General features: G+C 35.1%; 1 protein-coding gene across 1 annotated transcript in view; it reads right to left on the bottom strand.

Moving 5' to 3' along the window:
* Positions 1-964, bottom strand: part of LOC113240304 (zinc carboxypeptidase-like) — a 6671-nt gene extending 5707 nt beyond the window's left edge. Inside the window, exons 1-2 of the mRNA XM_026477574.1 lie at positions 649-964; positions 195-361 (exon numbers count right to left, since the gene is read on the bottom strand). Of these exons, the coding sequence (XP_026333359.1) occupies positions 195-361; positions 649-932 (451 nt within the window). The 5' untranslated portion in view covers positions 933-964. The remainder of the gene's footprint in view (positions 1-194; positions 362-648) is intronic.
* Positions 965-14063: the final 13099 nt, after the last annotated feature.

Here is a 14063-nt window from a genome sequence, read left to right as displayed (position 1 = left end):
AAGTAGCATTTTCTATGTATAACTCACGAATAATTAAGGCAACCTGAGCTACGCACTCATGCATTCTTGTACCTTTTTTACAGAATAACTTGTAGGACGAAACAAAATAATAGCACCACAGATACCAAACAAATTGGATTCTATATCTGATTAGGTACGTACATTGGTGATAATATTGTCCTATAATACCTTACCTTCAAACGATCGTCCACTACTGATAACAGTAACAACATTAGGATAAGCATTAGCTAAACTATGGAACCATCTTTCAATTTCTTCCCTGGTCTGGTAGTTGGTCCAGAAGAGACGTTCATCATTTGCTTCACGTTTTCGTCTACTGTAGATTTGAGAATCGAAAGCCCTGAAATTTCATTTCAAAGTATGTTTGCGCCAGATCTATTTCCTTTGTCCAATTTTACGTATGAAGTGGTTAAATGATATTTAGATAGGTAGGCAGTGAGAAAATTATGGTTTTGAAGTTATTAACAATACCAATCAGCAGATACAGGATGAATTTGATTTACTTATGAAATAAATGTAAAACTATTACCACCTATATATAACGCAAATAATACTCGTATAAAACACAAGACATAAATAAAACTACAAAGAAGAAAACTTAAGCATGTTCTTAATAAAAATACTTACTCTTGTATATTTTCCAACATAACATCAGAATGAATGCTCCGTTTCTTCAAAGAATGTTCAAAGTCTTCTCTCATTTCTGGAGGAGCAACGACACTTACGAAGTCTCCTGCTCTAGCAGGAGCAGTCCAAAAGTCGAGAAGTGTGGTTTTTTCGTATAAATCCTTAAGGAACTGAACGTGATCTTCATTTTGAGGATACACTTTGTACAATGTGTAGTTGTCGTACCTAAATGGCTCTGATAAAACGGAAACACCAAAAGAACAAACTAAAAGTAAAATTAACATTTTGAACAAGTTTTAACGCTAGTGCTGCTAATGGCGTTAATTTGTGAAGTATGTAATCTATCAATTATATTTTAATATTATCATTCTTATTTCAAAAATTAAAAAGAAAATAATGCTTTAATCGACATCGATTAATAGATAGCAGTTTTTTTGTTAATGTTTCATATCTTTATCAGGCCTGTCGATAAGATAGACATTTTATCGTTGGAAAAGAATTTTATAAAAAAACACATGAAAATGAAATGCAAATGAGTGAATAAGACTTAAAACCAACAGAGAGTTCAAAATGCGTGCGTCCGTTTTGCCTTCTATATACCTAGGCGAGTACACATCACTCCATATTTGAACAAAAAGGGAATCATCAACATGAACGCGAGAAGAGAACTCCAGTATGCTTGTCTGGTCCAGAGAGTGGTATGCAACAAGGAACCTGAGTATCTCTTTGCAAAACTCACATGTCTGAGGGACGTTACGCAAAGGAGTCTTCGATCTACTACATGCGACGCTTCAGGTTTAGTGCGGTAAGGGTATGGAACGATCTGCCCTCACCAAGGAGGAAGCAACTTGCAGCAGTGGATCTGAAGCACTGGCACTAAGGCACTAAAGTTATTTTAAGCACTAACTTTTTGTACCTCATTATATAAGTAAATATACACATACACATGTTGTTTATGTATAATACTTTTACTTTGAAGATTTACGCTGTTACTACTTTTCAGAAAGTATTGAAAATATCAATCTCTAATACTGGCCATAAAGAGCAAATGCATAACAATTCTTTTCATCGTCTTTCTTCCCAAAACTAGAGTAACGAACAAAGGACTCACATATTACAAAAATAATTTCGAAATCCGGCGAAACTTTAAAAGCCAAAAAATATTTTTTACAATGTAAATTGCAAAATAATCGCCAGCCATCATAAATCCGTTAATATGCGTCAGTAATTAAGCCTCGTAGCACCGCGGTCACAATGACAATTTGTTGCGAGCAGAGCCTCGAATTTATGCCGCGAAATTGGATGACCCAGGTCGCTAATATTAAAGTCGGCAAAATAATGGGACTTCAGGTAAGGGAGCGAATTTACAAGATTGATTGCCTGTAGGTAATTAGCCACGGATCGGTGGCTTCAGCTCTTTGCAGTTCATTTTTAACTGTTGACGTTTTGACAGGTGATGCGGTACTCTATACTTAGTACCGGAAATTAGTAACTCCTTCCAACCAAAGTGTTGAAAAGTTTTCAATGACAAATGATGCAGCAAAAGGGGTAAGCAGTACCCGTTCCAAGAATAATATCAAGTTGTTAAGCTCTGAAAGTTTCAAACAAACATTAGAGATGTTGCTCGTTTATTTTGTTGAACACATATTTTATCATAATTCTTTCGTATTTGGGCTGGTGTAAGTTAAAAAAATCGTATTATTTGTCATGTGTGTTTTTCAAAAAATATCTTTATGGGGTCAACGTAAATAATAATAACGTACACACTCAACATAGCCCCGCACTAGGGAAACCCTGTGTCGCGGGTGCCATGGACACACACGTAGACAACCACAAATTACACCCAAACTCACGAGAGAAATAAATGTAGCCCATACAAATATTTCTCCCGACCCGGGAATCGAACCTGGGACCTCTGCATGGCAGTCCGGCATGGTAACTGTTCGGCCACGGAGGCAGTTAAAAATGTTACTGTTAATTTGATTTCACAAAAACTGGTAAAATAGTTGACCGACTTAGGAAATGTAACACCAACTCTGAATTCTATGACATGAACATGTTATAGAATTCAGAGTCTGGAAAGAAAACAAGAATTCCAAGAATTTGTTTATACAAATTTATAAAGTCGGATCTTAAACTGCGTCTACAGTGGCGGCGTCACTAATTGTGATTAATGACCGGTCGCTCGTTTCGACGTCGTTTGTCTTTAGAATGCCGCGCGACAGACAGTTTACTTTTCACTCTTGGACTTTGTGGCTGCGCAGACCAACGACAAATTCTGTGGAACAAATCCTTAAGATTGTCACAGAAATAGTTGCTGCTGAAATATTTACTTGGCAACAGGTCTGTTTATTTACAATTCAGTTGTTGAATTAACAATTATATGTAAGCAACATTGCTAATAAGCTCCAAAAGGGTACGCTGAACTGGTCTAATCTTAAAGAAGGAAACCCAACGACTACATTGGAAATGCCGTAATAAATAAGAAAACGAAAACGAGGGAGACCGAAGTTGAGATGGACAGCTTTCGTCGTTAATGATCTTAGGAGCTATGCTACTGAAAACAACACGTTCAAAACCAAGCAAAATCGAGAAAAAGAAAGCAGATCCCCACTCTCAGATAGGATTATTAATGCTGAGAAGAGAGAGAGAATTTGTTCCATTAATCGTCATGAGAAAACAATAAAAAATATCCCTGTCTATCTACTAATAGATACCAAGATAGTAGTAGTACTATCTTGGTATCTAATCATGTTGACACATTGCATAGAAGTCATAAATAGTAAAGTTACCACTGCTAAAACAACTTTCCAAATTTCCAAAACTCATTATCGAAATTCAGCCACTTGATTCATAAGGCTAAGTCGTCTACGTTTAAATGTTATGGTTTAGGCTTTTAAATCTAAATAAAAAAACAAGTTAACCAAACAATTAAAGGAAAAAAAATAAATTGATCAATAGATTATTATAGGTAATTTGTCAATTTTGAAATGATTAATTTTAAAGATAAGTAAATGTATGAGACGAAAAGATATTTATTGCTATTTAGCATATTATAGACTATGTATCCTCAGAAAAACCGACTGGTTCAGTATGGCGCATAAAGAATTAACAATCGACGTTCGTTTTAAACAGAAAAAGCAACTACACTAGAATGTCGCATCGACAGAAAAGTCGCTGGTGTGCATGGAAAAACCGCAATGGAGCTTGATTCACCGCGTAAACCGCGCAATTATTGTGGACCACGATTTGACGCTAACTCTAATGCGATTTGGACATGACGAAATAAGATATTTTAGGACGATTGCAACTAGTGGTTTCACGTCTAATAGACTTGACGTGGACGTTTTATGTTTTGTTTATACAACCGTGTAATTATTTGTTGCTGAACAATACGACAAATATCTTTATATAAAATAGAACCTAGAATTATTTACAGGCACTATGTATAGGTACCGATAATTTTAAAACTACAATACGGGGCTACTTGAGGCGTACTAGGCATTTTTAGGCAAACGCATACAGGCATTTTCGGATCCCCGAATCACGTCCAACCGTTAGATGTTGGAGGGGAGTCGGAATGTGAATCTGCAATTTGCAGATTTTGATTTAGATGTGAATTTAATAACTACAAAGCTTGTGATACCTACAGTTGAAAATCAAAATTTTGCAGATTCTCTGTAGTACTTACTGTAAAACACTTAACATACCAGCGAAGACTATATTAAATATCATAAATACGATATAGACATAATGGTACCTAGCCAGAAGCAACCTTTAGCAATCTTTAAGAAAAGTAAGGGTGATAATAACCATGCATATTTTAAAGCAGAAGAAATCGTTCAACTCTGACTTCAATTTGCGTAATCAAAATAATTCTTGGGAAGTATGTAACTTATGTAAAATGCACGTCAAGAAAGGTATAAAATTTATAACAATAGAAAAAATAACAGTAAAGCAAAACTAAATTATCCTTGATGTATACAAAGTGGTTATTTCTATAAACAGGTATTAACAAAAAAATAAGAATAAGAAAGAAAATAAAGCTCATTGTCGAATGGCATGGCGCAGAAAAAAAATTGTTAGTGGTTACATAAAAAAAGCCGTGGTAGCCTAATGGTTTGACCTACCGCGTCACATGCAGAGGCCGTGGGTTCGAATCCCGGCTCGCACCTCTGAATTCTTGGATATTTAGGTTCAAAATCGTCGCTTAACAAAGAACATCAAACGAGTAATTTGGAGTAATTTAAAAAGAGTGTAAAAAACTGCACTTACACTGTTGCATACAAGATTTTCTAATCTATTATTGATAATAAATGCTCTATTTATGGATAACACATAATTTGATTTGTAAACCATGAGATTTTCGGTGAAGAAAAACACCGTGATGAAACCTGCAAGTCAAAGAAGGTTCACGACCCTCGGAAAACGTGTGACCAACCTGCATTGAGTCATCATGGCCGACTATAGCCTAAAACCCTCTCCCGCGAGGAAACCTGTATGACATATACATATTATATGGGTTGATTATGATGACATCAAACCATAGTAATTCGCCATTAATCACCTTTAGCTCTAGTCGTCTTTCAGGCTTATTTATTTATGGCAGTGAAAGAGTTCGTCTAGAGAAGCACTGCCACCTTATGTATTTCTGCCGCCAAGCAGTAATGTTAGCATTACTGCGTTCAAGTTTTGAAGGGTGCTGGTAAAATTACAGGCACATGGGACTTGTCAATTCATATATCAGGGTGACGGGCGCAGTTTAAAGCTCTGAATGACACAGCAACTGTTATAGACAGGCGTGTAGCACGACTTGTTCGTCCCGTCACTTGATATTACAAAAAAAGGATTTTTTATTTCGAAGCTTCAAGGTTTTATTGGAAAAAAATTAAACTGAATTTCACAATAAAAAAACAAGTAAAAAAAATCTTACGGCAAGTGCCCAGTACTGTAGAACTGCATAAGTAGCAGTAGAGCTCCTTGTGACAGAGTTCGGCAAAGGAAACCTTTTCTACCATATCTATTTATCTATTTCTCCCTGTAATTTGATCATTACTATATTCCGGTACGAAGGGTAAGGGCGTTAATAAAATTACAGACATATGGGACTTGTCAACTCTGCCGCCGTTAGATGAAAGGGCGCTTGCGACAAAAAACCAAAACTAAGAAAATTATATTTAAAGAAAAGAAATGAAAAAATATCTGGACACTTTCTGCAAACACAGTAAAATAAAACTATATTATACGTAAAATATGGAATTAAAATATTTCATTATTTATGCATCATTGTTTAATTACCAACCTTTTTCAATTTCAACTTAGTAAAAAAATGTGCGTAAAATACTCAATACTAAGTAAAAATGGCCGCAATATAACCACTTATGCATTTTCAACTTGGCACATAACTACAACACTGTTGTTATAGTGCATTATTAAGATGAAAGGGCAGCGTGTGGTTGGGAAATTAACATTTTACCATAACTACATGCAGAGCTTTAACTGAGGAAGATTTTTTATGTTAAATGTGACTAGCGTCTGTTTATTTACTTGAGTAATTGAAATGTGTAGTCAAAATGAAATGAAGTGTATATGCAATTACGCCTTACACCAATTTGTTTTGTAAATGTGTCCATTTAACCAAGTTTGGCCCTAAAAGTGTGGGTACTTACGCCCTTTTCTGTCACGGTAACTTCATACCTCCACCTAGGAAAATAATAAAAATAGTGGCAGATTTGTCTTTTTTGCTGATCACGGCAGTACATTTAACTCATGTTTTGAAAAAGTGTCACTTGCGCGGTTACCTATCAGCAGTCCGAAATGACATTTTCCAGAAATAACGTTTGGTCGAAATTTCATAACGTCGAATTTTGAGAGGAAAATGTTTGTCTTTTAAACCTAACCTAACCGAACCTAATCGTGTCTGCGATAAACATTGAACATATCCTGAAGAACAACTGTTTCGTTATAATTCGGTTTTCGGTGAAAGGAAAATTCGAACAAACGTAATTTCGGGACAAAAAAATTCCGAGTTTGTGATAGTTTATCTACATGCGCCCTTTTAACTAACGGCGGCAGAATTTATATCCCAAGGCAACTGAGGCAGTGGCCGTACCCCTTACATATTTGCGATATGAAGCCGTGAGTGGCAGTGTGACTGCTATGGACAAGTGTGTCGCTTACCTCCAAGCACACGACTTGTTCGTCCGTATCATAAAAAAAGCACTCGAGTCGAATAGCTATTAATTACTCTGTGTAGTGCAGTGCAGCACTATACTTTGAAAGAATTACTCATCTGTCTTAATAGCTACTCTATAAACTAGACAAAATTAGATCTGATACATATAATACAAACGTAAGATATATCCGCTTTAACATTCCCTGTGGTCACATTCATTTTCCGCTTAAATTAATTAGGAAGAAGCTTTTAACCTTTACCTATCCATTGACCTTTTATATCGTGACAGAAATTTTCGGATAAGTGGTTTTCGGAATCATCATATGATAAGGTCGTTTTATTTCCGTGTCAGTGAGAATATCGATTTATTAATAATTGTGTAATGTCAAAGGTCAGTATGTCAAGCGTTCATGTGTACCATCTTAAAGGTTAACATCTTTCAGAAAGAATCGATTGATTCAGCTAACGCTGACGCACAAGTGATTTGATTTAATCATGACCATCATCGTCGTCAACCCATTTATACGTCCCAAGCCGGGCACGGGTCTCTTCTCAGGCGAGGGTTTATGCAAGGTTCAGAGGGCCTAACATAACCTTTCCAAACACAATTTATTTTTCTTATTTTTATTATCTTTTTCTTACTTATTTCAATGTAAGCATAAAGCAAGCTTATTGTAATATTACTTATTTTCGTACCAAGACAAATTGTTTTCTGAGTTTTCCACTCATAATATACGAGTTATTTTGGAAACGTTTTGTTTTTTGGGTATTGTACCAAGTATCACTTTATTGGGGTTTCTTAGGCTTCTGGCAGTTCATTCTTTAATAAAAGGACTTTTAGTGGGGTCCAACATATTTCGTCGTTCGTTACACTTTTTAAGGTTGTTCATAGACCAGGAGACCTTATTACCCGCGGATTACTAGGAGTAGTGCTCCTTGTGAAAGGGCTCATCCAGTGAAGTACTGCCACCTACTTCTGCCAAGCAGTAATGTGAGCATTACTGGGTTTCGGTTTTGAAGGTTGTTGATGAAATTACTGGTACACTGGACTTGTCAGTGACAGTACCACTTATGGACGTGAGCGATAATATAGTCCTAGCCAAAATATTCAACCGAAACTTTAACCTTATTAGCATAATTCTTACCCTTCGACACGAAAACATGACGCCCAAATCCGCATATTAAAGAGATTCCACATTATATACATTTTTTAATCTAATCTAACAATAAAACCGACGCTGGAAAGATAAAATTTGTAACGTGCATTTGGAGAATATTACAGCAGAGATTTTTTTTAAAGAAACAAGTGTATACATATTTGAAAAAAAGGAAAATCCGACTACAAAAACATTTTGCGGGAAAAAAAAATATTGACTCCTCACTATTTTGCTTATTTTTTTATAGCCTATGACACTCCCACAAGAGACGAATCTACGACACCTCATATGTCAAAATCCATCAAGCCGTTTAGGCTATATAGCGTAAAAAAGAAATGGACATTATATACATACATACACTAGAAAAACATTACCTTCCTGCAGTCAGGTAAAAAGTATTAACTCTAATTTTTTTATATGTAAAAGTTGAAACTTTCTAGTATTCCACATAAGAAATAAAATTAGAGTTATGGGTTTTTTCCTTACCAACATTAGTTTAAACCTCTCTCCTCTAATATTTCTCAAATATACGTTAGAAGATTTATCTTTCCAGCGTCAAAGCAATGCTTCAATTAAGCAATATTTAAAGTACTTTCCCTGCATGTCGCATAGCCGTAACACAACTATAGAGTATTCTTCGTCATATCAAGTTAAAATTAGTATGACTTCGTTAAACAATTGTGCTATTTACGCATTAGACATTCGTGTAATGTCTTAAATCGGGGCAACAATTCTGATCTCATTCATTACAACAGCACGCATTAGCGACTGCAGGCGAGCGGCTCAGACGACGTCCCCTGATTTATCGGACCACCTCCTGCCCCTAACGACACGCGGTGATGTACGGCAATTGCTGTACCATCCAAGATAGAAGACACAGCGTTTGTTACAAGATAACCAAAGCGATTAATGGTTTATTTTCTCAACACAAACAGATCTTACATAAAGACTAACAGTATTGAATTTCGTGGCTTTTGTGGGAAACTGAAGTCTTTGTGGGAAAGAGAAGAGTTTGTGAGAAGTAGATAATTAGACCTGGATTACAGTTCTCTCTCTCTCTCTCTCTCTCTCTCTCTCTCTCTCTCTCTCTATCTCTCTCTCTCTCTGTGTGTGTGTGTGTGTGTGTGCGTGCGTGCATGAGTGTATGCGTGGGTAAGAAAAAAAATTTATTTAATTAATATTATAAAATAAATTTAATTAATATTTATAAATTAATTTATTTAAATTAATAGAATTTACAGTTGTACTGAGTTTAAAAACATGTAGTGAAAACTTTAATTTGTTAATAATAACCACTCTGAAAACAAAAGAACCGTTGTGCAAAGTTGCTATTCGCGGCGAAAGTTGGAATAACGGGGTGTTTGTGGCGTTTATTGTTTTAAGTGCGACCACGTTAAACGAAATGTTAGATCAGATTCTTTTTTGTAGACTGTTTACGCAAAAAAGCGTTTGGTAATAATCTAAAGGATAGATATAACAATGTTCAGTATTATATTACGGGTACTTACATACACTGCTAGGTATAATTACGCGCGAGTGACGTCCTAATTATTCCACTGACTTTTAAATAAGTAATTGAGAATTTATTTCTCAGTAACACGTCTCTAGCTGTCCATCTAAATACTCCTCAAGATAACCAAGACACCTATACTTGAAACTATATTACAACCAATATACCTTATCATGGTTTGGAAGCCTTTTCTCTGCGCACTACAAATTCTTACTAAACGTATTGCCATTAATTGGCCTTCAGGTATTGTATTTATTTAGGCATTATCAAATAACTTTCGAACTTCGAACACATTACAAGTATAGTATCTTTTCTAATATATTTACTAGGTTATGTACTGTAAATAAAAACTTCTTCTTATTATTCTTTCCATCCACGTTAACTTTGATTTCCTGATTCGACACGACGTTCTGTTTTCCTTACCCGATCTGAATAACTTCGCGAGACGAAGTTATTCATTATTCTTCTTCTGCTTCTTTTTCTACCTTCCCTTCTATGATGCTACTAAGAAAACTGTCTTATCAGATGTTAAAACTTTCCTCTTCGATTCTCTATAGTCTGCAATAAACTTTTCTTTTCTAGCACTATTCTCAACACTTTTATTGGATTACTTTCCATTCAGCTGATTCCCTCCAGCACCATATTTCAAATGCCTCTAATCGTTTTCTGTCTCTCCGTAACGTCCATGTCTCAATAGGTTTAGGTACTGCTCAACCCGACACTCTATTTGTTACAAGAGCTATCACACGCAATTATATTAATTGTTGTTATAAATTAAATTATTTAGGTTTAATTCGCTATATTCTTTGCATTAATCATACGCCAAGCTAACGTATTAAACATTAAGTTGGCGCATTCAGCTTGAAACAACCGATTTGTGGATGAATGTAGTTATGATTTCAATGCAGCGTTGGATACAAAGTGATATTACCAGATATCGAAATAGATAGAGGATATGTACCTAAACTTCGAGTAACTAATATAGATAGAGTTGTAACATTAAGTTTATTCAATATCACGATGTTTTACTATCATTTTATTTTAATATTATAAAAAAAATTCAAGTATAAAAAACAATCATAGATATGTCATAGATGGCGCTACAACATAAAATCGTTAAGAACCAAAAATCAAGCACATAGAAAACTTCATAAGGTCTGCTAGTTCGTTCTGTAGCTCAGTTGGGAGAGCACCTGACACGGTGTGGTAAAGGCGCTGGTTCACATCCAGCTGGATTAAAGGGATTTTTTTTTGTATTCGATCTGTGTATTAACGACAGATAGACTTTTCTCTCTCTTCAAAATCCCAGAATTATTACATTGTCACCTTCTTAAGTTTTCATGAATGCTACACATGGGAAATGAAACTACTGTTCTCAGATATAAAATCGCGTATATTTGTTTTTTCAAATAAACTAACTTTTCGAGCTCTTACAGGTCCCATGGTAACTGATGTGGATCCGGAAAAGAAATGTCATTTATATTATATTTATAATTATCATAATATATGTATTAGTATATGTCTAATTGGAAGTAAAATATGAAAATATTTTTATTAACAATCATTCCACAAATTCAGAACGAAATATTATACACTCTAAACGTGTACCGAAATTGTACATAGCATAATGAATTTTATGTCCCTCGTTTAACGTACAAACTAGGTACGACACGGTCCGTTCTCCTTGTAAAAGAGTTCGTCCAGGGAAGGACTGCCATACAAAAAAATCACATTTTATTGTTTTCCCACTAAACTATTATATTTATGGCAAAATGTGATATGACAATATTTAATTAGGACAATAGGATCTCTCGATTGGCATTTTTTTAGAGAGGTATTGTGAAAAAAAAATCCAATGTTCGCAATATCGCAGATCCGACCCACTGTGCGTAGCAAAGTTAAGATAAATATGTACCTGCCTGTTTTGCCAATTACGTCAATTTTTAATGTTCTTAAGTGATTTCCCCAATCCTGAAAAGGTCCTGGGACCTAAAAAATATTGTCGTAAGGCAGTCTCCATTTTCTGCCTATGTTCCACCAAGTGTAGGTAAGAAAACTCTATCTATTGCGATTCCTGCTTATGACACTGTTTCAAGTCCCCTTCCACTAAAGAATGTTGTTCTCACGCGTATTCTTCGAATGTATAATAACCAATTTGGACATATTGACCCATTCGTAGATTCTAAACACAGGTTCAAAACAAACGTTAAATGAAAACTATCAAACGATTTGTCAACTGTACTCAGATATCATTTGGTCATTTGCACAATATATTCAAAGTACGCGGTCTTACAAAATAGTAGTGAGACGTTATATATTTTCTATATTTAATACACACAATAGTGTTGTGTATTATATGTTTAATGTATTTGATTATTAATATTTGTTGATATTCATACACTATTTGTCTTATTTTAGTGTTCTCTCACTTTCTCGTATTGTTTTTCTTTTAACAGAGACAGGATTATTTAATTTCATTTTACTTTATTCATCCTTATTTTTGGTTTTGTTATTAATATTATCAGTACTTTTTTTAGTGGATGAACTGTAATTGGCCTATACAAAAATTATTAAACGTATGTTACGGTTTTCATTGTATTAAGTATGGCTGTTGTTATTCCAATTAAAATAAATAAAATCAACAATTGACATAAAACTCATTATACTATGGTTCGTCACAATGTAAATTCAACGCTCTCATTTTGATTTCATCGCTTATATCTTACGACGATGTTAAAAAAAAGCCCAAGCCACCAGCCAGGAACAAAGAGAATTATTTGAAGATGAAGTCAACCATGTTATTGTGGCAGAAAGACGCGTGTGATAAATGTCTCGCGTAATTTACACATGCGTTTTTGTTTACTACTACGTTTTGTTGTCTAAATGAATGCTATTTTCTTGAGAATAAAGGAGCAATTTATCTTGAAGCTCCGCCTTGATTTTCTCTGTTTTAATTAGAAAGTCTTTATTGCATGCAGTCTTCTAAGTGTGTCACTACATTGTACGAGTATTATTGAAAATTATTCTAGTGCATTTTACGTTTACTTTATGCCTCCTGTTTCAGATGTCGAAGGTTTGATTCCAGAACTGACACTTAAAGATGAATAACCAAATGCCATTAACATATTTCCACATTCAGTAAACACGTTAAAAAAAACACACAAAAACTACATACTGCGTAATTAAATAAATAACAAGAATGACGTTTGATTATTTCCATCCTGTATAGGGGTGTTGCCATTTTTTTTCAACATGGTATCTCAACTTATAGAAAAACATAAGAATCCTAACACATTGTATCTCTTTGATTATGAGTTTTGCCTAACCATGGACCATTCAACAACACTAAATAATGTAATATTCGCAACTACTTTATTACGTCAGACTTACTGCCCAAATTTTTGTTGCTGCCAAAACTAGTTGTTTCCTTAAATCAATTTCAACTCGATTTAACGTCACAGCAGGAATTTGGTCGATATCAAATTGAAATAAACAATCTTGGATTCTGCATTGTGAATTCTCCCTCCTATGGTTGTGGCATTTCATAATTTAGAGAAAATGTGTTAAGACCGCATACTTTTCAATTAAGAGCTGGATGATATCCCTGTAGTTGCATGTACAAGTATAATATATGACAAATATTTGTCGATATATTACAACATCATTACCGTGGTAGTTATTCTTACATAGCTGTTCGACAAGAAATCTCACTTGAGGCGTAAACTGAAAATAATGTCCTCCACATAATATCTTCTCGTTCTGAACTTGTCAAAATGCTATGAACAATCGAAATGAACTAATAAAAATATTGATTTCGAGAAAGCATTCAGGATGGCTGACATCTCACTCGACAGAGTATAAGACCGTAGTCCCGCACCACAGACCACATAAATTGTCCCGCACGTATTACGCGCCGCCTTGAGAAAACATGCTAAAGTTAAGTGTAATGTCAAACTTTCATAGTGTAGGTAAAGAGTTTAATATTGCGTAAGAACTTAGGTGAAAAAAATATAGCAGTAGAGTTCCTTGTAAAAGAGTCCGTCCAGGGAAGTACTGCCACCTTACTTATTTCTGCCGCCGACTTGTAACGTGAGCATCACTATATTTCGGTTTTGAAGGGTTATTGTGAAATTACAGACACTTGTGGCTTTTCAACTTACGTCTCACGGCTGACTGGCGCAGTGGCAGTGGCATTCAGATCTCTGCGACTTAAAGCTCTGAGTGGCACTGCAACTGATATGGACGAGCGCGTTGCCCTTTCACTTGGGATAAAAAAACTTAAGATTCAATAACAAGTATTTATTTAGAAAAAGAACTTGTGACTTGAACTGACTTGACTTGAAGTACATAAACTAAAACATATACTAACAAACTACCACCTGACAAAATATTTGGGGTATGGTGTGGTGATATACCACCAGTGTGGCCATATGAAAATATGTCCCGTCGGAAAGCAAATTAATTATAGTCATTTTGATTCCAGTTGAAAGGGTTGTAACCCTAACAAGCCGTGACCAGGTTCACGGCAGTAAAACAGAAAACTTCCGGTCCACAAATTTATTTAATGTCTGGT

Source organism: Hyposmocoma kahamanoa, unplaced genomic scaffold (assembly GCF_003589595.1).
Source record: "Hyposmocoma kahamanoa isolate Upper Pololo Valley unplaced genomic scaffold, ASM358959v1 129, whole genome shotgun sequence".
In the NCBI taxonomy this organism is placed as follows: domain Eukaryota; kingdom Metazoa; phylum Arthropoda; class Insecta; order Lepidoptera; family Cosmopterigidae; genus Hyposmocoma; species Hyposmocoma kahamanoa.
Note: the sequence above shows the minus strand (reverse complement) of the source record. Positions and strands in the feature narration are given on the sequence as shown.